Source organism: Coregonus clupeaformis, chromosome 15 (genome assembly GCF_020615455.1).
Source record: "Coregonus clupeaformis isolate EN_2021a chromosome 15, ASM2061545v1, whole genome shotgun sequence".
Taxonomy (NCBI): Eukaryota; Metazoa; Chordata; class Actinopteri; order Salmoniformes; family Salmonidae; genus Coregonus; species Coregonus clupeaformis.
The window spans coordinates 62,311,483-62,337,112 of NC_059206.1; the positions used below are offsets into that span (position 1 = coordinate 62,311,483).

At 43.6% G+C, this 25,630-nt stretch overlaps 1 protein-coding gene across 1 annotated transcript; it reads left to right on the forward strand.

Annotated features, from left to right (window-relative positions):
• The first annotated feature begins 1,001 nt into the window (after positions 1-1,001).
• On the forward strand, positions 1,002-25,134 carry lmo1 (LIM domain only 1). The gene is made up of 4 exons (XM_041870090.2): positions 1,002-1,867; positions 17,004-17,217; positions 22,968-23,093; positions 24,606-25,134. The coding sequence occupies exons 1-4, from the start codon at positions 1,846-1,848 to the stop codon at positions 24,709-24,711; spliced, it is 468 nt and encodes a 155-aa protein (XP_041726024.1). The 5' UTR covers positions 1,002-1,845; the 3' UTR covers positions 24,712-25,134.
• Positions 25,135-25,630: the final 496 nt, after the last annotated feature.

Sequence of the window (25,630 nt, forward strand, 5' to 3'; positions counted from 1 at the left end):
TTGATGAAACACAATCCATCTCAAACACACACATTACAGGATCATTTCCACACAATGTAATTTAAATATAGCTATGGGCTTCCAATAAAGGTACACACCACAAGCCATCCACAATGTTATCACATTCAAAGTGCTTTACCACGTCATTTTCACTGTAGATCACTTCTATTTCACCTATACGGAAAGAAGGTAGGCTTCCCGAATCAGAACAGATACTGCAGGTGGTCAAGCTATAATGGGTATATCATTTCCCATCAGTAATGAATTACATTGTAATAAAACAAAAAGTAAAGGCAGACTGAGCCTAAACCATAGGCAGATAAAGCCTGCTGACAATCCAGTATTGTTTAAGCATACTCCACTCTAAATGGCTAATCTTGGTTTGATCGCCCCCTTAATTGGTTAGCAGTCTCCGCAATGCAAGTGAAAGTACTGCTATTTAAGGTTCCACCATGAAGCAGCAGCAACACTTTCTTTTTGGCAATAACAGCCAACAATTAAATTAGCAGATTCGAAACTGAACCTCCTATCTACCCACTAATCAAAACGCAGCCCATCTGTTGTGCTGTCTCTTATAAAATGACTGTTTATCTATGTATGATAAGTGGGTCTGGGACCACACACTAATCACCGCAGTTATATTCCCAGAAATATACAGATAAATACAATTAGATATGCGATTTCTATTCTATCCTGAAAATAATGGAGAGGAAGCAATAAATAACGTATAGTGCGCAATATTAAAAACCTTGCGTAGTAAAACTGTCTGTTTGTCTCTGTCTCTCTCTCTTGCTCTTTCTCTCTCTCTCTCTCTCTCTCTCTCTCAAACACACTCACACACACGCGCATGCAAGCACGGACATACAAAACTGCACGCACGCTGGCACTATCACTCACACACGCACGCACACTGACGCATGCACATGCACTCACAGACAGACCAATCACACCCGAGCGCGCACACAACACACACCGGGACACACGCACGCACACTTTCCCTTCGCTGTGCTTTTGTGTTTTGTCAGAATTAATGAGAAAAGTTCCCTTGCCCTAGGGGTAATTAGTGTCCTTGGAGTTAAATAAGCTAATACTTAGACACCTCTGGCACAAGCAATTATGTTTGTGTATTGAATAATTGATTCAAAGAGGGGGAAGGGCTGCTAATCAGATCTGAGCATAATGAATTGATTTAATTAACAGGGGAATCTGAGGGTCTCTGGGAACTGCGCGCACTTATTCAGTAGCAGGAGCGGGCGCAGCACATAAATTGGGAGAGAAAGGCAGTGTGAGTATGCTTTTAGCAGTTGTCAGGTCTGGAATTGGATTTCTTGAATATAGTTACAGTTTCGGAGCAAATGAGAACGGGGAGAGAATTTCACAGCGCGGAGGGCTCTGTCGTCTAGTCTAAGCGTTTGATACGAGTACAGTTACAGATTCAGTAGATTGTACTGCTTTCCATTCTTTGTTTTCGTATGGAATTTACGAAGATCAACCATCATTGTTTTACCGGTGTAAATTGCAGTTGCAGTTTAGTCCGGATAGGCAATTTTCTGTGTTTAGCAAGAGCAAACTGAGCGCGGGGACCGCTCTTTCTTTCACCGATAAATTATATTATCAATAGCCTAGAATAACGTTCAACCCCGCGTTCATGTTACAAAGGTTTCCGTTACTAAACCAGATACAAGCCAAGCGTTCGTGCAATTTCAGCTTGCTAAAACACATAAGGACGATTCGGTCGCTGTTTCAAATCTAATTTCTAAGAGAAGCCTTGCGCACACCGACTGGTGAAGCCTGCTGGAGCCGAGAACGGATCGTCTGGAGCCGGACTCCTCGTACCTCAGGACGATGGTGTTGGACAAGGAAGAGAGTGAGTAACACCCCCGACGATGGGTATTTCATCTGGATATCACATTGGAACAGTGTTTGTTTTTGTACTAGGTAGATAACCTAGCCTACCTCAGGATATAAGTTAACCCACATTCCCCTTCCTACGAAAGACACACGTCTAGTAGACTTTTATTTGGATACCCGGTGATAATTATTTGCGTTTTTTTTGTCGTGAAGAACCTTGCTCATTTTACTTCCAACATCCATTAGAAGTTCTCAGCACGCACATACACATACGCCTATTTTATTGCTGAAAAACTACATGTCTTCTGCAATTTGGAGCTTTATGTTTATAAATGACTGTTCACATGATGGGCATTGCAACCGTAGCAACACGACGCGGCTGTAAACATGGTCCCACTTTCCCTCTGCCTAAAGTGCTCCTCGCATCCTCTGAAGTTACCGAAGCAGCTCTTTGACATCAGCACAGGATGGGAGATGACATCGAGTGCTTTTAACTTGATTGCAAATTATGGATAGCACTATGCAAAGGGATGACAGTTTCCTTTCCTAATGCAATACCTGTCTATTTTGAAAGGTTCATGAGCAAGTAATCCCATTAATTTTTACTTTAGAGCAAACCTGTCTCTCTTGGCGTCCTATTTTGTGTGTAAGTTGATACTTTAGTAGCATAATTCATACAACGCATATAAAAAGATTAAGCTAACCAAAAACCTCAAACTTGGAAGAAACTGTTGTGAAACTGGATCACTTAACTTCTGTTATCAGTTTGTGTAAAAGTGCTATCCAAAGTAGTTTTTTATATCACTTGTGTAGCTGATGTATAGCTGAGAAGAGGTCTGTATTCTTAATAGGTAGGCTACTTAATACATTCTCTCACAGCCTTCTAGGACCTAAAATAGGCTATTCTTGTCATCTAGCAGAGAATACTGTCATCACACATTTGGTTTTAGCCAGAGGCTTTTTTGTCCAAAAGTAATGGCTTGCATTTGCCACCCATTATTTATGTTTGAAAATTGATATTTCGTATCTCTTAGCCGAGCATCCTTTCACTTACCCATCTAAAAACCAATAAAGGGATTGCCGTAGAAACATAAATTGGTCTGTCTAGCTGAATCCATGTTGTGCTAATGTACCCAGATTAACTCAACTGTAAATTGTATCCTTTAGATGTCTGTCTTACTAAAAGTTCCCTATATGATTCAGATGCTTTTAACAGCTATTGGCTAAGCAATATGGTAAATGTACAAGGTGATGCAAATGGCATTAGTGGGAAAGGATGCACAGGAGCATGTAATGCAGTCAATACTACATTAACTACTGATGCCCAATTACAGAACCAGGGAGAGTGGCTTTTAGGAGCATTAGGACTTGCAGAAAAGCTGAGATCACCTGCTGCTCATTGCCTAAAAGCTTCACCCTTTGCTTGCTGGGGCCGACAAACTGCGCTGGCATTTTGGCAGGGATGGGGAAAGAGCTGCTTGGATCTGTGCTCTCCCATAGCTAGAGCAGGCTGTCAGTGATCCATTGGCTCAGAGGATACATTGCCTACATTTTACAGTGTCCATACTAAGCATAAAGCCATTTAGCCTACTGTGCATAAGGCAATTGGCTGTGTAGGTAGGCTACTTGGCAGTTCAGCATACTTCTTACATTTGGCATATATTAGCCTGCAGTAATGTGATAAGACCACCATGCAGCTTTTAAGATCTTGTTTTCTGCCTTAAATCACATCAGTTGGAAACTTATTCTCATGAGGGCATTTTTTCTTAGGGAAAAAGAACACAGAGATGTTGAGTCTGTGACAGCCAGAGTTTTATTGAAACCCTTTGGCTTTAACAGTGCTAAACTTGTGAATATGTGTGAAGTCTCTAGGAGGTCTGATGCCTCACAACGATCTAGGGACATAACCAGGCAGCGCTCTCTCTTTTAGAGAAAAGCTAATCTTGTTTCCCACTTTTCAAATCTCTTTTGAGAAAGTAGGATACAAATCAATTCCCTCTCCACCTATTTTTAACACACACACATTTTACATGAATTTTTTGACCTACTACAAGGCTCAACTTCACATTGACTTCTAGCTCCAGTGTAATAACTGGTTACTTAGAGTTGTAATGGAATTGATTGGATTAAAGGTCTTTACCATTTCCCAATGTATGAGCTATGTTGTGTGTGTTGGCATTAAATGTGAAAACAGTGATGGTGGACTGGAACCACCTGCTCGTATCACGAACATGTAGTGCTATACCAAGTGGGTCATGAATATCAACTAGGCTGTCTCTCCACCTCAGACATTATGTTCCTAGCTAACTATACTACCCCCCAAAAAACTGTATTGACAGATTAACCCAGTCTGAAAAGACCGTACATCTGGTATTCTGAAGCACCACATCCTGACATTTCTTAATATGGATGTCTCTAGAAATGAATGGCACCACCTGCCCCAAATATTCCAGGTGAACGTTTTATTTTTGCCCTCTAATATAAAGTTTCCAATTGACTTCTAATTCTAGTGGAAAAAAGCAATTCAGCCATTTTCTTTCCTTCAAGGTATTAGGAACTATCAGCTGCAGCAGAAATAATTGGGTCCTCATTGTAGACATGTCTTTGGCTGATCATTCGCACCACTGGGCTTTCTAAGAACCTGGGCTGAAGAGAACCTCCAATCCTCAAACCTGATGATAAATTCTTGGTTACCTTTGCACTTTAATTTACGACCCCTCGAGCAGCCTGTCCAATGAAATTTGTACATTCATAAAGCATGTGATTGAAAAGCAATGTTTCAAATGAATACAGAGACGTGATCTGTCGGCTACTGTAATAAAACTTGGGCTTCAGGCTCCGATTTTTATTTTGAAATAATAAGAATTGCTTCATTCTTTACCGGAGTTAACATGGTAATTCTGTCTTGTAGCAATGTCATATTGATTTAGAAAGTGGACAGTAATATTTCTTTTCTGTTATTCCTTTCTGCGGGTTGATTTCTAATTTCCAGTTGGAGATTACTTTCATACATTTCTTAAGTCGTTTCACTTTTTTTCCTCAGGAATGTAATTTTCTCTCTTGTATTTGCTATTCTCTCAGCTTATTGGCTTGTTCTTACTCTAAATTAAACTTGCCAATTTCAAATATTGAAATTGCATCTGCTTCCTTTGCCCTGGGCTCTAAACAATGTTACAAGTTATTTCAACATTTCATATTGTGTGGTCACATCTAGTTATTAAGATGGTTTATCATGCCACCTGCTTCCTTAATGTAACACGTCTCTTCTCTTTCACTTGAATACTTTCCCAGTCCAGTGGGGATATCACTGACGTATCATTGGGCAACTGTCTGATAAACCTTGCTTGGTCAAATATGTCTTGCCATTCTACTGTTTGAAACCTGAATGATTCATTATTATCACTAATGGAAGACTTGTTTTGCAATGGCTCATACGGACAAACAGGCCATGTACAGTTTACAAAGGGATATCATATCATTCATACAACAAACAGTTATAACTCAATTACAATGTAAGAACTCCAATGTGACGTAGGCATGGAAAACACCCCACAAATTCACACCTCTCACTCACTTCTTGTGCCCTCTATGCATATACTTCTATAACTGTTCTCTCTATCTGTTCAATAGCAACACGACAGTTCAACAAAAATATTCACATCCAACATACTGAATTTGAAGTCAGTAAATCAAATGTCATCATTTTAAACAGTGAGTGCTTGATTCAGTGTGATCTACTATGATCTTACATACGCACAGTTCTCACCAGACCCAATGATGTCTCCCATCCCAAACCAGATCCCTATCAGACTTGAGTGTTCCACATCAGCGACTGCAGAAGATGCATATCATTTCCCATCATTTCAGTGGAGCTCAAAAGGCTGAATGGGGACTGAGAGACACGTGTAAGCAAGATACTAGTGCACCCACCTTCTTCTGGTGCAAATGGCTACTCTCATCAGGGTGGCACACTAACTCAATGATGCACTCCTGAGCTCTTCAAGCATCCTTTTATCATATCCAGAGGCCACATGCTCTCACGTTATCTTCCATCTTCTCACAACTAAGATCCATTTTCCCTATGCATCATGGGAGAAAGACTGACAATGTCTATGTTTCCGTTGTCCTTAGTAATTAATCTCGACCTGCACTTCACCACATCCACCTCTGTTTTATTGAAAATAGTGTGCTGGGGGGCAAAGCGATGTCAGTAAACACGAATTCTCTAAAGCTCTGAGGACGCCTACTCCATCACTCCAACGTTACACAGAAAACCATTTAGATGAATGATCATTTTAGACCAACTTTTATAACATCTCAAATCAACCTTATCTCTCACCTTGAGTCCTGAGATGAATGCAGACATGCTCAACATTCAGACCATAGAGATCCTATTAAATTGCTAGAAGGGCTATGTCATAAACTCCCAAAGTTCCAGAATGGGGTGAAAATGGCAGCCATATTGGTCGGGTAGAAATCCAAACCAGTCTAATTGGAATGAATGGCAGTAGAGGCATAATCCTGATTTTACTTATGCAGGACAATAAAAGTAAGGCATGTGATATATCAGAAGTTGTGTAATGGAATTATTGTCAACCTAAAATATTGTCATATAATTATAACATTTATACAGGTTTTATACCACATTTCTGTATAAATAGCCTCTAAAATACACTGTGTACAAAACAATAGGAACACCTTCCTAATATTGCGTTGCACCCCCTTTTGTCCCTCAGAACAGCCTCAATTTGTCGAGGCATGGACTCTACAAGGTGTGAAAGTATTCCACTGGGATGCTGGCCTATGTCGACTACAATTCTTCCCACAGTTGTGTCAAGTTGGCTGGATGTCCTTTGGGTGGTGGACCATTCTTGATACACACAGGAAACTGTTGAGCGTGAAAAACCGGTGCACCTGGCACCTATCAAAGGCACTTAAATATTTTGTCTTGCCCATTCACCCTCTGAATGGCACACATACAAAATCCATGTCTCAATCGTCTCAAGTCTTAAAAATCATTCTTTAATCTGTCTCCTCCCCTTCATCTACACTGATTTTAAGTGGATTTAACAAGTGACATCAATAAGGTATCATAGCTTTCACCTGGATTCACCTTGTCAGTCTGTCATGGAAAAAGCAGTGTTCCTAATGTTTTGTACACTCAGTGTAAATGTAAACAAACCATAAATGTCTCAATTTTAGTTTTCTTGGAAAGCTGTGAAGGCTATTATATGATACAATATCAGTACTTGTTGCATTTACAAATTGTCTAAGCCCTATCATCAACTGATTTCAGCCAGTGTATGGCTGTGGATTGACTGTATTGTTTGAATGGAAGATTGGCAGTTAATTTGAAAAATGAATGGAACAATTCCTCTAAAACTGGATGGCTAGCAAGCTAACAAACATACAGTGCAGATACATTCTTCAAATGCATTATTTTACACTATCTTATCACAGCGCTGGCAAACCATGTTTGACCAACTCCCTTACCAAAATGGCTGACCTTTATCCCATCATAAGAAGGTTCATGTCCATTCTAGTACACGCTCAGTGTTCAGACAGAGGTAATACAGACACGCTCAGTGTTCAGACAGAGGTAATGCCCCAGTCATACATGCAGTAGAACACTCTCTCTCTGACTCACACCCATGACCTTACTGACCTTTGATTCATACACAAGTAATGTTATTCTGCATCACATTCTGGCCTTTTGAAATCTCCTTGATGGTGTCTGAAGTAGCCCTGCAGCAGGAGTGATTGTGATGGTCCATCTCTGTGGGTTTGCTCCTGGGAGCCTAATAGTACAGACAGTGTATGCTCTGCTGAGAGAGGCTATACAGTTCCAGATTTTACACTGGGTGGTTTTTAATTGACTTTCCTCTGGTGTTTAAAGTATATACTATTCTCCTGACTCGTCTGGTTGTAGTAGAATCACTGCCAGGCAGAGATGCCTCGTCTGAGGTGGACTGCTCTTGCACAGATACACACAGACATACATACATACATACATACATACATACATACATACTTCATTACGAAAACACACATCTCTGCCATGCTAAAGCTGGTTGTCACACTCTTCTCCATGTCATTACAGCTCTTCTCACATGTATTTATTGTCCTATTTGCCTCTGTCTCCCTTCCCATCCTCTCTCTGGTTTCACTTGGGCATTCTGCAGTGTTCATTTCAGGCACTATTTAACTTTGAAAAGACAGCGCCGCTATGGTCTTGTTTTTTACCTTTAAATCGGCCTCTAAAAGAGTTTGAACGCGAAGCTTGTGATATGTTACCAGTACATTGGTTTTGCTGTGTTAAGTTTACTGGTAAATGTTGTCTTGTACAGTATTGTCATTGTGACATCCTCTCTTTCCTTGGGGACTTTACAGTAACAGGTTGTTAGTTTACAATGCAGTGAAAAGAGGCCGAAATAGGATTTGAAAGCTATTTAGACATACAAAAGGAATGCTGTTGTTTTGTTGAATGTTTTAAATGAGCTAGTGATCGCCGTAAAGAATAATTTATGTGGAAATTGAATACTGCGGCATAATTGTACCAGTGTCTGTTTATGCATGCACATTTCCATTTTGAAACAAATTGATATGCCGTTATGCCTATTAACTGCAAGACCTTGTATAATCCCTCCTGAAATAGTCCCATGATATGTATTGGTTCATGTTGTTTACTTGCTGTAGATGGAAAGCAGTGGATGCTGAAGGAGTGTGTGTGTGTGTTTTGCTCAGTAGGGGTGGAGGCCTTTGGAGGCACTCATTAACTCCACTGTATTTCTCTCTTCCAGGGAGATCTCAGTTTTCCCAGGAAGCTGCTAGGGATTATTGAACACTGGGTGGAGTGTGTGTGTGTTGGTGTTTGCGTGTGTGGTGACTCAATTATGGCTCAGGTACTGCTTCTCAGTTGAGGATGTGAGTTCAATTTGCCATTCTGATGAGGGAGGTGCTTTAATGTTTTGGGACATTTTAGCTTCTGAAAACGGTAACCCTTCAGACGTGCTCCTTTAAAGGTGTTGCTGTACTGATACCATTTTCATAATGAAAGATGTGCAGCAATTCTGGCTGCCTCACATTTTACGTAAATTCTGAAGGATAAGGAGGAGGCATGCAGTGAGTAGAGGACAGGCTAAAAAAATAAGAACAACCACTTCCAACAGAAGTACTTAAGATCTTAAAGGCAGATATCCTTTTATTTTCTGTTCAGGCAACAAAAGCTTTTTCACTTTCAAGTACTCTTAAAGGCTGTGATACTAATACTTATAAATGGAAACCCTATAAGTGACTATTGTTGGCCAAAACAATATGTCACATGAATGTATTCAAGTCAAGCACTTCAGACATAAAAAAACTATACAGTACACCAGTCTACATGGAATTGGAGGGCAATGCCACTTAAAACATAACAGAGACAAATAGCAAACAGCATAGAGTGCTGTCCATTAAATGGGAGGCAACTTGCTGAGAACCAACCAATATCCGATTGGTTGACCTTCAATAAATCAAATGTTGAATAACTAATTAAAGGCTGTGATTGCAGGTTTATTTTCCCCTCCTGAAAGCGGAGAGATTGGGCAGCGGGTATTGAAGATGAGGATTTAATCATTGCTGACAATGAGTTCGCCTACACAACCACAGTTTGATCCATTAGACGTGAGTGGCAGCTGAGATCCATGCTCACTTACTATTGTGGTCGGCTTTAATTGAAATTGGTAACTGAGTGTAGAACATAATAACCCCCTGCGTCCATTCGCCTACACACACATACGCACAGACATACACGGATGCACACAAACGCATGCGCACGCACACACACACGCATCCCCTCTTGCAGGCAAGGTTTTTCTGTCCCCATCACACCGACATGTGACAGATTCCCCTGGACTAGTCAACCCAATAATGGAGTAGCCATTTCATTTAACCCAAGAGTTGTGCTAGGGTTTTAAACATGGCATTGAAGAATAAAGACCAGAATGGCAGGCGTAACACATCTAAGACGTCTACTGTGATGAAACATTGCCTATTATAAAGAAATATGGAGACGCTAATATCATCAAGCAATAACTGCTACAGCATTACTAGCCTGTAAACACACCACCACCGCAGTAGGTCAAGGGCCCTGCCTAATGCAAACCCTATCATCAGTGTGTGAACTATGTGAATGGTGACCACCCTGGCTTGGTTCCCCATGCAACCCCAGATTCAGGGGCCTTTGAGGCCCTACTCTCCTGCCGTGCATCCAACCTGCCTCATTATTGACCCCATAAGGAGACAGAGCCATGGTGTAGGAGAGAGTGCTGCCTAAATGATGTTGGAGGCCTGTTCCCCCAAACAACTGCCCCCTGTGGTGAATTCGCATTATTCAACATTAAACGCCCCACATGGTGCACCACAGTGTGGGGTTATTTTTTCCCTCCATTTTCGACTCACTGCAGACCCTGAATGGCACACCTGTCTCCTGGCATATCCTTTGAAATAATAAGTGTGCTGTAATTGCAGGGGAGTGGGAATTTCATACATCACTTCCTGACCTTGGGAGTGACAAACTTTAGAGGCTACATTTATGCCTCCTGAATGCATTTTTAATGTGGGCTAAAATGTGTTTGGGCATTATTCCGTGCCGGATGGTGGAAAGCGTCTGTGACAGTGCTAATGGTTACATTTTGCCAGGAATCATGAAGTGGCAGATAAGATTGTCCCCTTTATCAAACTCTGAAAAGATCTGGTTGGAGAATAGATGGATTTATCGCCTTATTCAAATGCTAATGCAATCTGTGAAAAAATGAATTGAATTCACACGTATGAAGATGCATTCATCATCCGGGTTATTGACAGCTTCGCTGGCAGTCACCCTAATGGAACTGTGTTGAGGTAGTTGGCTCAGAGCTAGCCTGAAAGAGGCTCAGTTAGCAGCAGGCTATCCTAGCCTAACGGACATTGAGTTAGCCGATTCAGAGAACTAGCCTAACAGAGGGTGAGTTTGCATGATAAAAGAGGTTGATTTAGCAGAAGGCTAATAGGGGAAAGGGGGATACCTAGTCAGTCGCACAACTGAATGCACAACCAAAATGTGTCTTCCGCATTTAACCCAACCCCTCTGAATTCGAGAGGTGTGGGCGGGCTGCCTTAATCAACGTCCATGTCATCGGCGCCCGGGGCAGAAAGACAGATTTTTCCACCTTGCTGGCTCTGGGATTCCAACCAGTGACCCTTTTGTTTACTGGGCCAACGCTCTTAACCACCAGGGTGAGGGCCTGCCGCCGTTCAAAGGTAGCTTATCAAGGTAGCTTCTAGAGGTTGAGTTAGGAGCAGGCTCAGAGACCTAGCCTAACTGAGCGGAGACAAGGTCAAACACCTCCCCCTTTTCTCTCTCTCTCTCCATCAAGCCTCAGATTGTTCCCCTGATCTTTCTTCAGAAGTTCTTGGAGCTAACCCTGCATAACGAGGGTTAGGAGCGATGGGCGTTTCTCTATTTTATTCTCTCTCTCTTTTGAGTGAGGGCTGTCGACAGCACCCCTTCCAAAGCTGTCATCTCACCATGCTCGCGAACAACCAAGTGTTGGAACAAGTTGCCTTCTGTAATAACTTGGAAACCCTGCCAGTTTCTCGTCTCAAAATAAGCAGTAATGAATTTAATTAGAAAGCTGTTGCATATCTCTGTGATACATTTATTTTAATTAACCCCATGTGAATAAATTAAAAATAATAGGGGGTGAAAGTTTGGAAAAAAACACCCTAATGAAGTTATCCGTTAATTGGGATTGTTTCTGCAGGCAAACCACAGTGAGTTATGGCCACCAGGAGCTAACAAATCGTGCTGTAAGCATCCCTGCCTCCACAGAAAAGGGCCCATGCTAACTTCAAGTGTAAGAAATACACCTCTGACGTGATGGAAATGACTGGCGGCCTGGAGAAAAGGCAGCCCTGTTCCAGGCCACTCTGCTGAGACGCCCCACACCGCGCTTGAAGCCGGGCCAGTGTTATTGCAGCCCTAATGCGGTCGCCTCATTTGGAGCGGATCAGGAGTAATTATGGTGGGGAAAGTGGCTGCCGACCACGGGGGTCAGGACACTTGTAACATGTGAAAAGAGCAATTATTTCAGGAGACAAAACTCTCCCTTATCCCATGCAGGGCCAGGGTCAATGCAAGGGACGGCTGGGCTCCGTTTCACCGGGGCTTATTAGCCGCAGCAAGCTGCAAAGTTTGCCAGAGTGCATCTCGTTAATGAACAGACCCCTCATCGGCACCAGGCCCTGCTCTACCCCACTTACTGGGGGTGTTAATTATGTCATTCTCAGAGCATGCAAGCCCAGCAAGCACTTCTCACAGACCCAAGCATTCATAACACAACCGTCTGGAAATGAGGCTGTACTATACTGTAAGAGATCACACCCAGACAGAACCCACAGGACTAGTCTGAAACATGCTGAATATAAAATAAGGTATGATTGACTGCATGGGCCTGTGAATGACTACCGCATGTGTCGTTTTTTCTGTCTTGGAGTGATATGCTCCAACTGAGGAGGGTAATATGAATCATACAAAGAAAGAGCAGGCTTGATTATGCTTATCATTTTGAATGCACTCATTTGTCTGCTTTCAGCTGGCCTATATTCCAGCTGATATTATGACCAGATGTCTTGTATTTTGTCTTGGCAATAGAGGAGAATTGGTGTCTACAGGCTCAATTACAGTAATGATGTGAGCTGATTGAAAGGGGCTGATTCATGCAGACAATGGCAGGACATCTGCCTGAGATCCCCATTAACCTCCGTGGCGGCTGCCTCGGCCCTGTCTGGGACAACATTCTACTCTGGATTGCCATGGCCACAGCGTTTTTACAGTGAGAGCGGGAACACAAAAGCCTGGGTTTACAGCTCCAGCCTCTTCCAAGCCACTGCAATATTCACCGAAAATTCAACTTGAGCAACGCCACCACTGGCTAAGGAGCTCAAATGGTTAGGCTACACCAACAGGACTGCAAATTGCTTTTACCAACCCAGAATCTAGGAGTTCATTTTTCCCACTCTCAACATAGTAGAAAGAAATACTTAATAATAAACATTAGATTATAATTACTGAATTTAAATGCTGTCCAAGAGAGCATGGTTAATTTTCCCATACAGAGTTGATCTGTTGGAGATAGGGCTTTAGAAACAATCATATCCTTACTGGGAAATGCTTAAACAGGAATCAGTGTATAGATTCATAGTGCCTGATTTAATGTGTGTCTGTCTGATGTCTTCTGCTGGAGTCAGTGAGTCACAGAGGAGATGATGAACACAGTTGTTTCAGTTGAATGCAGTTGTTAGTAATGTAGCATGTAATTTCTCGGGGCATCTCTCAGCATCTGTCATTGCGGTTACCAGTCTCTTATTTACTGCAGTGAGCTGAGAGCAGTAATTATACGGGCTCCAGCGATGAGGTCCACTCAACCTAGCCTCCCCCCAGAGGCAAGACGCTGTCTGAGTGATGCTATTCAACCCCCTTCCCTCTGCAGGAACCTAGGGAGCCTGCGTCACATCAAGGTGTCACTCCACCTAATTGATCAAATGTATTTAATTCCAGAGAGTGACCCCGCCCTCCGGGTAGTGGTGTACTGTAAGGTACGCAGCACATTTCTATTCAGACGTGCGCTTATTTAACAGATTAGCGTGCAAGCACACGTATGATATGAGAAGGAGAAAAAGGGGATCGGAGGGCAAATCATCCCCTCTTTCTCTCTCTCCGTCACTCCTTGTCTAATCTGAGGATGTGCCATGCAGATGTGATAAATTGCATTTCAATGCTTTAAAACGTTTCCTCGAGTGCACCAAACAGCTTATTTTCCTTTTAAAACCTTAAATACATCAAAAGGGTTACCACATAGATTTTATTTTTAGATAGCGGTAAAAACTGATCTTGAAATGGGCTTACATAGCATCGGATGTCTATCTCTATAATGGGAAGTACATGGTCTGACAGTTTCAATGAAGAAAAAAAACAGAACTGTACATATTCTTAAGAGATAAGGTCTTTAAAAAAGAAGAGGGGTGAAAAAAGACTGAGATGACAGCCCTTACACCAAGTATGAATGGCAAATTAATTTATTTCTCAGGGAAAATATTTGGCAAGGCGAGCGCTCCCTCTTTAAAATAAAAAAAAAGGCATCCCCTGTTGGAATATGAATCATGATCTAGCGAGGTATGTTCTTTTGTGACACCAAATGACACGGGAAGGTCAGTGGCACTTGGATCTGTTAAATGGATTGGATTAAGTGGAGGCTGCCTCTTCGGCTGCTGCCGTTTCCTTTTGTAATGTAACTTTTTGTTCTCGGAGAGGCGGCAGGCTGGGGAGGCGCTGTTCCACTCAGGGATTTCACATGGTACAAAGTGTGGTGACAGGTGCAAAAAAACAATTCTCCTGGTATTAAGGAAGGTGACTTGACATTTGCTTTATACAATCATTTATTCTGTCACTACTCTTTGTTTAGGAAATGCTACATGCAGTGTAGCTACTACTGGAGATTTCTCTAAGGCAATTTTCCACAGGCTGTTTTGGTAGATGACATCAAGCGTGTGTTTCTTCCCTGAGACAGCAGGATCTGTGCAGTAAGCATCCTGGCTTCCTCATGTATCTGAGACTTTTCCTCTGTTCAGGCAGCTCTCTCAGGCCCATAGAGGGGAGTACTGTGTACATGGTGGTGGGGAGGAGTGTCAGACTCACTGCAGTTTCAAATCTGGGTTAGGGAATACAACATTGCCACATTCATGATGTTTAGGATGTCTCTCGCTCTCTCTCAACATAGGGAGAGCTCCAAAGAGGCCGGAACAGGGGACATGCTGTACAGTCATTCCATAGAAAGGGTTAAACCCCCTCCTTTGCAGAGTTGATGTAAAACACACAGGTTATGTAACAGGGTGGGTAGATGGTTTGTGGGGGGCGGTGGTCCAAACCAATTACGAGTGGTTCTCTGGAGGTGGGGAACGACCTTTGTGTATAATTAGTTATCTTATTTAAAGCAAAGATTTTGAGTAGAATAACTAATTAGCTGTCATAAAAGGCAAATGAAAGATCTTTGTGTGATCCCTGAGGGAATTGAGGAAACCTGATTGTTTTGCTATGCGCATGCACAAACCCACACACACACACACACACACACACACACACACACACACACACACACACAGCACTCTCTCTCTCCTCATTAAGACTGTTTTTAGTTGTGTGGAAGGCTGACAGGCGAGCACTGTTGGCATACCTGCAGAGAGCTCCTCTAACAAGCCATGAAATGCAGGTAGAACAGACCACCCTTAGCTAGTGTGGCTTCAATTTGAAGCTTTTTACCTTCATTTACACTGAACATTGGTATTTATAGCGGGTTTTGTGATCCTAATGCACCAGCTTCAAGGGGCCCGTTTTGAGGAGGGAGGAGGTGAGGGAGCTGGAGGGTAGGCAGAACACTAATTGATGGTTCCCATCACCAGCGCTGGACCAATTAGCCTCCCCTTTCCACTTGTGTTAAAGAAATAGGACGAAGGCTGAATACCACCAGCGCTCTTATTCACATACAAACCAAAGCCATCAATTTAACTAACAAGCTCTCCCTTTCCCTTATTTTAAAAGGGAAGATGCTAATTATATTACATTCACAGTATTACTGATGGTCAGAAATTTCTGAACAAATCTGGATCCAATAAGGTGTGTGTGTGTGTGTGTGACCAAGAGAGGGAGACAGGAAAATGTGCTTAGGTATTCAGACAAACAAAGTACTTTGTGACAAAGTGCTATGAGGTTTTAGTGCGGGGGAAAATGCACATGCTCAGAGAGGAGAAACGGGGGCATTGGGTGATACACTGCCTAGCTACCAGCAGAGGCTCTGTTTATCATGGAAATAAACTACTATGGTTCCAGTCAAACTACAGGGTTGCTGCCCAACACCACTGACATCCAAACACAACCCCATACAACTACAGAGGACAGAGCGGTACTCTCCTGTAACGGCCATCATCTCGCTCAGTCATATATGCTGTAGGTCAATAGCAACTGCCTTTACTAGAACACAACACCTCAACAACAGATCACCTCAGAGGATAAAGACAAAACATCTAGAAAATGTACTGAAGTTATAGAAATGCTACAGGGGGGAAAAAGCTATGAAATTCTGCGTCCATTTTTTTGAGAGAAATGTGTTTTGAAAGCAGAGAGGCGAGCGGTGGCCGCCGTGTGTTCTATTAGACAGATCAATAGCTCAGTGTGTGAGAGAGTGTCTTAAGAGCTGTTGTCCTGTGCTTTCAGCTGTGGCAGACCTGTTAGTGCTACGGAGGGGTGCCGCCTGCCACTGCCTCTGTACCAGCAGTGGCCTGAGGGGGGCTTTTAGTCCAAACACAAATGTCAACCACACGTAGACTATTAGTGTTTAGTGCAGTTATTAAATGGACTTTATTTGTCCTTTAGGAGGCTAAAAGGCACACTTAAAGGGGACCTGCGTGACAGCGGGGCAATTTGCGGGTTTGGTTACTCAGGTTCGCTCGTTGCTGACACGAGTACAGATAAGTGTAAAAGAAGGAAAGGCTGTAATGCAGCGAGCGAGCGTGGTGTGTGTGTGTGTCTGTGTGAGTGCACGCTGAGAGGCACTTAGGCCATAACATATCTCACTGGGGTCTGCGAGCAGCGTTCTTGTGGTCAGAGGCGTTTTAAAAGGTTAATGTTAATCTATACCAAACAAAGCCCATGAGAAGCTTTTACAGCTGTGGACAGTTCAGAGCAATGAGCGCTGATGAAATGGTAGGTGACTAACATAATATACAGCATGCTGTAAATACCACGGTAAGCAACATGAGGCCTGTCTGTGACTCTGTTACCAGTACAGCTTCAAAAAACAGTAGGCCTGCCTACGTAGTATGTCCCTCTTGCATTGTATGTGATTTACCCAGTTCCAATGGGAGCAGCAAGTGGAGTGAATGTAGTCCAATGTGACCTGTGTGATCATGTTCATGCATATGAAGCAGAGAGGCAGTGCACTGTGGCCCTCCTCTCTCTCGTTAGGCTCCGCCGCCTCCAGACGCTGCAGCAGCAGCCTTATCAAAAAGAGAACATGAAAAGTCACTGGTGTTCCTGGGCAGTGAATCACGCCGCGCCGTTTGTCTCCTTATCGCTACAGGTGTGCCGATGCTCTCCGTCCAGCCCAAAGGGAAACAGAAGGGGTGCGCTGGCTGCAATCGCAAGATTAAAGACCGCTACCTGCTCAAGGCCCTGGACAAATACTGGCACGAGGACTGTCTGAAATGTGCATGCTGCGACTGTCGCCTGGGGGAGGTGGGCTCCACCCTCTACACGAAAGCCAACCTCATCCTCTGTCGCAGGGACTACCTGAGGTAAGAGAAGCCACAGTCAGTCGCCCCACTCACAGAACAGAAAGGCCGCGCCCCACCCAGGGCTGTGTCATTAAAAAGTGCTCTCTCTCTCTCACTACCGCTAGCGTAGAGCCACCATGAATGTCTATGAACCTGCCTCTCACTAGAGCTCTCCATTTGGGTCCATTTGTATGTGAACCTGTGTTTTTTTTCTCAAGCTTTTAGAAGACATTTCCTCCCAGGCTGTTTTGGTAGATCAAGCGCCTGTTTGTTCCTCATTACAGGATATCGATGCTGACTAGATGTGTGTCAATTAAGCCTGAATCCCATTATGCTCATGTGCTGACTCTCCCCAGGCTCTTGATCTTAAGCCTTGGGAAGGCAGAGCGGAAAGTTTCCAGTTCCACGTTTTAGCTCTTTTTCTGTTTCAATTTTTTTGTTGCTTGTTTACATGAACAGAGCAGTCTCCCCTCGCGGTAAAGACCTGGTTTCAATAACAGTAAAGCTGGGTCATGTTGTGTTATGGGAAGACTCCAGGCAGGCTAGTGTCAACCTCAGTGTCTGTGGCTCAATGTTTTCCCCCTGTACCTCCCCTGCCATCTGCTTGCTAAATTAAACATGATCATTTCCTGGGCGTTAAGTCTCATTCCCTGGGGCTTCCGAATAAGATCCTACCATTTATCCCTGAGACCATCCCCTGGGGACAAGCCTAGAGACCTTGCTGCCCCTGGCCTCTCCCTGTCTCTCGCCTCCCTCTCCCGCCGTGCCCTACCAGCAGGTCCCAACCGAGAGGGGCTTAGGGGCCGGGCGTTGAGAGGAGCCATTACCATCCATCAGCTCCCACCCAGAGTTAATGCTGTTAAGATGCAGTGAGAGGTTCACTAAGACTGCTGCTGCCCCTGGAAGGGGCAGATGGTGCAGATGAGGTCATCATAAACGGAGCAAATGACAAGAGAAGGCAAAAATTATTAGGCCCAGAGTGGCGCTTTTGACATGGTTAAATATGATCCCCTGAAAGGGCCGGCTTCTCCCTCCCTCCCTCCCTCCCTCCATCTGATTGATTTCTCCTCCCATTATGAAGGCCTTATCGTGGACATCAGCTCCCTGATGAAAATGTGTTCCTATGGCGCAGGCCAGAAGGTGCTAACTGGCCTGACAGGGCAACTCTGCAGAAAGCAAACTCAAAGCAAGACTAGGGCAGAGAGGTGAAGAGAGGGAAGAAAATGAGGGGCAGAGGGGGCTAGTGTGAGAGGGAGAAAGCAAGGGAGAGAGACGTAGAGTAAGAGAGAGGAGGGGGAGAGAGATGGGCTTTCTGTGTTTCTGCCTGGGCCCTGATGGCCTAATGAAATCCAGCCCACTCGTCTGCTCTTCAGCCTGAGACAAATGCATGCCACTTAATGACTGGAGATGTTTGAGATGAATTCTATTATGGAACAAATTAAAAACGTTCCCTTTCTCAGCAGCGAGAGAAGAGACCGTTTTAGAGTTTAGAGTTTTAAAGTAGGTGACGCAGGCTCCATACGGCCTTGTAATCCCCTCACAGAGCCTCCGTCCTGCACGGAGAGAGGAACGCTTCCCCTCACCTCCATTAATGAATGGAATCCTCCTGTATGGAGCTGCAGTTCATTAGAGACATGCAGCCAGGGTGGATCAAACACTCTTTATTTCCCTGGGTTTGGAGCCCTGCCATGCGCACATTAATTATGATAGGAGCTCCGTCTGTGTTCGTCCTTCAGGAGCTCAGGAGCACCGGTAACATCTTGTGCACCCCCCCCACCCCCATCCCCCTCAAATTTCCCCTCCACCCCCTTCCCCCTGCTCTCCCCTGCCTGGGCCGCCAGCAGCGTCTTCTAAAACCTCACATCAGAAGTTTCTGAATCCACTTGACATTCTATTCCCTCCGTTGGAAAAGGCTGGGTTGGTTTATTAGCAGTTTTGCCACACTTTCATTATCACAGAGAACAATAGATTAATTAGGTGTTTCATTTTTGTCTGGGACTCAGGATCTGGCGACCTCGCCAAAGAAGGTTGACAAGCCAGTCATGCTTTTGATCGCCCGGACACCAAGCCTGAAATCGTTTTATCTTCTAACTATTGAATATTTTAGGGGGAACATACTGTATCAGTCATCTACTTATCAAAGTAGAGTGCTTTTAATTGAAATGTAAAACCACTTTTTTTCAAGCTAATGGACATTGTAACTTGTGCAGTACCGACGGCACTGCAATGGAAGTAGATATTAATAAGATGTTTTGATGACAGTTTATCTGTGGATGTATTCTTGTATGTCAAACTGCTCTGCCACCCACCAGAGAGAATTTTCCTGCCAACATTTTAAATCTATACAGGAAGCTTTACCCCTTCAAAGACAGAACTGTTGAGGAAGGTCAAAACACGCCTTACATGCATTAATACAGTAGCTCTCCTTTCTATGAAATCGGGACAAACTGTACATGGAGCGGTGAATCTTAAAGAGCTTAGAGAACAGCGCAGAAGACATGAAGTCTCCCGAGTGGTGCAGTGGTCTAAGGCACTGCATCGCAGTGCTAGCTGTGCCACTAGAGATCCTGGTTCGTATCCAGGCTCTGTCATAGCCGGCCGCGACCGGGAGACCCATGGGGCGGCGCACAATTGTCCCAGGGTAGGGGAGGGAATGGCCGGCAGGGAAGTAGCTCAGTTGGTAGAGCATGGCGTTTGCAACGCCAGGGTTGTGGGTTCGATTCCCACGGGGGGGCAGTATGATTTGTTTTATTTTTTATATAATGTATGCACTCACTAACTGTAAGTCGCTCTGGATAAGAGCGTCTGCTAAATGACTGAAATGTAAATGTAAAGAGCTCAATCTCAATGAAACAGTAGACATGCAGATGATGCTGGCATGCAGGGGGAGAGTTTGAAGTTAGCGAAGCAGCAAGTTCAAACAGCTAAAGAAAGCGCACCTGTTTCTACAGATCCACACTAAATCACACAATAACAGAAGGAGTGGAACAATGGAGGAGAGCCACTTTAATACCAGTTATTTTGTTTCAACCAGCCAACATCAGTGGAGGAAAATGACTTCCTGTATAAACTATTTTGTTTGTTATTTTCTCTCTTAAAGCTGTGGTGTTTTTTCTCTCAATCTTGGCAGTGAAGAGTTTACGGCAGTGGTTCCCAACCTTTTTCGGTTACTGTACCACCAACTAAATTTGACTCTGCTTGGATTACCCCTGATGTACCCCCCATGTGCATTTGACCAGTAGGCCTATGGTCTCATTAGTCTTCTCAAGTAGCCCCCTATGGATAGGCCAAGTACCCCCAGGGGTCCTAGTACCCCTGGTTGGGAACCACTGGTTTACGGCATGCTAAATCTGCCATATCTTTTGGTCATATGCATTTATTTCTATGGCAGTCTGTTGAAGATCAAGTAAAAACATGTCAGTTCAATTATTCTACAAGCACACACTGTATGCTATTTTCTTACTGTATACAGTATGGATTGAAATAGATATGCTGTGACAGGTCATTTCACAACTCTAAGACAGAGAATATGAAAGTCCTTCAGCACCCTCACTGGAAAGTCCCACTAAACGACCTCACCATGGTAATGGCTGGTTTCACTTTATCTTACATTTATACAGCTTCAAAATCCATCCCATTGTGTCTCACAGTTTGTGGGTGACCTTCCAAATGAGTATTTGTAACCCTCTAATCCACTTAAATGAACCACTGAAGACTCTATTTTAAGCTGGGCCCTTTCTGTGCTTCAAACCCTGCCTAAAAATGATGACTTCTTAACAAACTAGGATTGGCTGCGGTCTGTAGTGAGGGGCAATGTAGTCTGCCCTCAAATTTTCCGCAGCATTCATACTGCACTTGAATGGACAAACTGGACAAATCGTATTCATGTCGAAATAATTTGTATACCAGTTGTGAGGATATTGACTTTTCTTAATCCTAACAGACAAGAAAATGATAATACCAGTCACACAGTACAGTATGCGATTACGATATGTGGGAATTCAGCAGAAAATAGTGTATGATTTGTAATCATTCTTAAAAGAACTCAAATCTCTATGGTATGGTGAATTGCCATTTAAGGTTTTGTGATTCTCATTCCCACCCGGCTCTCCCTAGTGCTATGCATGCTGGTCTCTGTAGTCCCTATTCCACAGTGCCCTCCCACTAAATGGTCAGCACAGTGTCTCGGTCCATTACTCAAAGTGCACTGCAGTCCCTATATCAACCACAGAGCCCAGGGCCCACACAACCATAACACTGAAACATAACCTACATGATGGCTTTACATCACTAACATGTCCCCTGGGACACATACAACACTGCATATAATAAAGCATCCATATTCACAGGGCCAGTCAAGTAGCAGGTCAGCACACACACAGAAGGACAGACTAGGTCTGAGTCAGACCACAGAGATGATAATAGCCTGGTTTAGTTTGAGCTAGAAATGATGCTGATTTGTTTGGGATAGAATCAGAATCAATACAGAATACATTATTGGGTCCGTTTCATCTGTTGTTTTTTAAAGAGGAAAGAATAAATCTAAAAGCCTGACAACAATCATTTTAACAAGTGGGTTTGAGCAGCAGCACCTGGTCTGGGTGGCATGGAAAGCTCTGCATTCCAGAGGTCTATATCAACACACTTTACTGGAACAGTAACCAGTTCTAACAATGGGTCTGTTCAACACCTCGTATATCTATTAGAACCAAACAGCTCTGTCTCGCTCTCTTTCTCCTAGTCTAAGGCACCAGCACCTCTCCTATGGGGCAGTGTGCTCTAATTAGACCCTGGGTCTGCTGGAGGGATAGATGTTTTCTGTGACAAGGGGAGAGCAACCGACAGAGACTAATATGGAGAGGGGATACCAACTTTTGACTATTCTCTCCGTCTGAGGCTCTGAGCCCACAACTTTAGGAAAGTGTTTGACATACTGTCAGAGTGGCAATCTGCTGTCGCCTGCCTGATCCCCTCTCGCAAAGCTGTGGCGCTGTCCCCTTTTCCTGCCTGCAGAATGCACAAGTCTATCTGTGATTCAAAATTTCAAATTAAAAATAAGGGCAGGCGCTTGGGAAAATGTAAATGTGACTGGAGGCATGCAGGATGGAGTGGAGTTGCTTTTGCTTTGAGGAGAATGAGATCTACACCAGTGCCTCTTGCTCTGCTTGTGACCTTCATTGTTTGCCTCCTATCTAATAAGCTTAAACAAACCGCAGTGAAATGTGAGTTGTGCGTCTGTTCAGTGTACTGCCGAACATGTAGTCTCCCAGGCAGTCTCTGAATGAGAGAGTGAGGGGGATAGAGGCAGTATCCTTGCAACAGGAATCTTTTGAACTTTTGACTACATTATAGAATTTAGCCTCTTGTGTAAAATCCAGCTGGCTTTGGTTGGAGCAAGTCTCATTAGGTACTTTGGTTTTAAAATAAGAAAACTTTCAACAGTTCAATTGGTTGCCTCAGACCTGTTTTCATTGCTTTCGCTATGTGCTAGGAGAAAGGCTTTGAAGAAGGGGATTAGAACCATGTGATCATTTTAATTAGATAATTAGCAAAGAATTAACATCTAGGTTTGTAACCCTCATTAACAAAAAATACCAGTGTGTGCCAAGATAGATTTGTGTATTACATGAGATGTTTTCGGATTTGTCTGTTTTTCACCGTTCTTTCTGTGGGTTTTTTTCTTGGCTTTACATTTTGTTCACTCCTCTGTTGCATGAAGGCTAAGGAAGGTACGTTAATCTTTGTCTGTATTCTCTCTCTGTCTCTTCCAGGCTCTTTGGTACAACAGGGAACTGCGCTGCCTGCAGTAAACTGATCCCAGCCTTTGAAATGGTGATGAGAGCCAGAGATAATGTTTACCATTTGGACTGTTTTGCCTGTCAGCTTTGTAACCAGAGGTAAGGAGAGAGATCACAACTGTGTCGAGAGATTGCCTTTTTCAAATATGTAACGCTGTTCTGAAATGGCCATTAGCTCAAACTAGTTAGCCATTTAACGAAAAACCTGTCTCTTGAGGTGCGACAGATCTGTTTTGGGGTCAGTAAAACTAAACCCAGACATGTCTGTGTAAATCCTGATTTTATCTGTCTTCCCATTTTGAAAGCACACGTGCTGCATTGCATTAGCAACGCTCTGTTCATTCTTTTCTATGTTGACCCTGCCATTAGTTTGTCCTTGTTTGTGTTTTGTGACTAGAAATAACTGGGATTATAAGCTTGAGGGGAACACAAATTCAAAAGTGATACAGCTGCCAGACCAATGCCAAGGCTAATCACACTCACAACACTCAATGCTTTAGTTGAAAGGTTCACTTTAAGCCACCGCAATAGACCACCAAGAGGCCACTCTACGGGAACATGCCTCACTAGTTTGGGTACCACACTACAGGGTAGTGGAATTAAACATTCACTCGGTCCTAGGTCCTGACAGCTCCTCACCTGTGAGCTCTACACTATGACATCCATACATACTCTCCTCACAATACAATGCAACAATTCCATAACATTACCACAGTGCAGCACAGAGAACATTCTGCTAAACATGGGGTATTGTAACCCTCTCCATCCATACCCCACAAGCACATTAACCTTCCACAGGGATGAGTCAGTAACCATGGTGAGCACCTGGCTGGGGTATGGGAATGCTGGCTGCAGCCACTCTGCTCAGGGCCACACATGGGGCCAGGCTTTACTGGCTCACTGATACCACGGCCATGGCCCCTTCTGCCAGCCCTCAGCCTGCCCAACACATTACTGTAGCCCAGCCTGATAAGCAGCCCTGCCATCAGTACGGCTGCTCTTATCTTCACTCATTCTTTCTATGGAGCTGTGTGTCGTACAGTACATAAGCACCGCCATTTAAAAGGACATCAGTGGGCCTACTTGGGTGTGCGTTTTTGCTTCAATTGACTCGAAATCTAGAGAGAAACATTCATGCACGTTGGCACCCAAACTGGCGTATGGAAAGCTCGCCCTGTGGCAGGGTTTCCTTGGAAACCGGTGTGGCGCTTTTCTTGTTTGCCAAGCCTGGGAGGGGACTGTGCTTTCATTGGGTGCCAGTCCTCTTGTCCGCACGCTTTGAAATGATAGTTTTTTTTATCTACTCGTATTTGAAGCCACACCTTCACAGTGACCATCAGAGGGGCCTTTGAATCACACACAAGGAACAATGGCATTTGCAAACAAGCGACGTCGCCAAACGGGTACAATCAAAGCCCAGAGAGCAGCAATGGCCATCGCCTTTAACTGCTGATCTCAATCAACCACATTCTTCTCCCAGAGCAATGCTATCATTATCAGCCCGTCAACACAAAGACCTCTGTCATGTTGTCAGCTACTAATCTCCTTTGTCTCCCCAACGTTGTCCACCTTTTTAGTAATGCTTTGCCTTTGTGTTTTCCTGGCTGGCAGGTTTTGTGTGGGGGACAAGTTTTTCCTTAAGAACAACATGATTCTGTGTCAGATGGACTATGAGGAGGGCCAGCTGAACGGCAGCTTTGAGACGCAGGTTCAATAGCCGGGCCCAGTGGCAGCAACCAGGACCCTCGGCCCGCCGTACTTACACATGATGCCATGGATGTTCTGCTGCACTTGGAAAGAGGAGCGTCTGTCTGCTTGCCTGCAATACTTTTTAAATAGCCCTTTATCAGTCCATAAGGACTCTATTGTAAATGTACTACTTTTAGCCCCTCCCCTTCCCACCCCAACACTGAGCAGTTACAAGTTTTGATGTACAGTTGTGCCTGCTTAGCTGAGCACTGTATTGCTTGTATGTTTTTGTGATGTTTGTTTTGGGTTTGTTTATTATTTTCCCCTTTCGGGAACGTTTCCTTGGAGGGTATGTACAGTCTGTTTTCTCTGTATATATAAACTGGAACATTTATTTTATGAAATGTAATGCAATTTTATTACTAGTGTGAATTAAAGATTCTTAAATGTTCATAGTGAGTTTTTTTGTTCGTATACCAAAACCAAAGTTGTTTGAGGAGGCTGGCCCATGTGTTGCTATATCATTATCTCTCCAAAACCACAGAGCTGTAAAAAAGCCTTGTGAGAAAAAAATATATTTGAAGTTCTTTTTTAAAAGTGATGGAGGAAAAAATGAAGTTTTATTACATTTTGCAAAGAGTGCTGATGGAATTAGAAATGCTGTTTCAAATGAACTAAATAAGATTTTATTTGGAATAAAATAATGACTTCTCCAGACTGTGTTGTTGTACTGAGCTGAGCGTGCAGGTGTCGTGAAAGAATTGGTGTTTGGATGAGAACGCAGAGAGCGAGCGAGAGAGTCTGCACCCACTGAATCATGCCTCGCTAATTGCCATCTGATTATGAGTGTGAATTGGCTCGGAAATGAAATGCACCAGCAAATAACAAATTAGATAGATAATAAATGCTCATTGCATTTGAGTTTATTCTAACTAGATGTGGAGCTG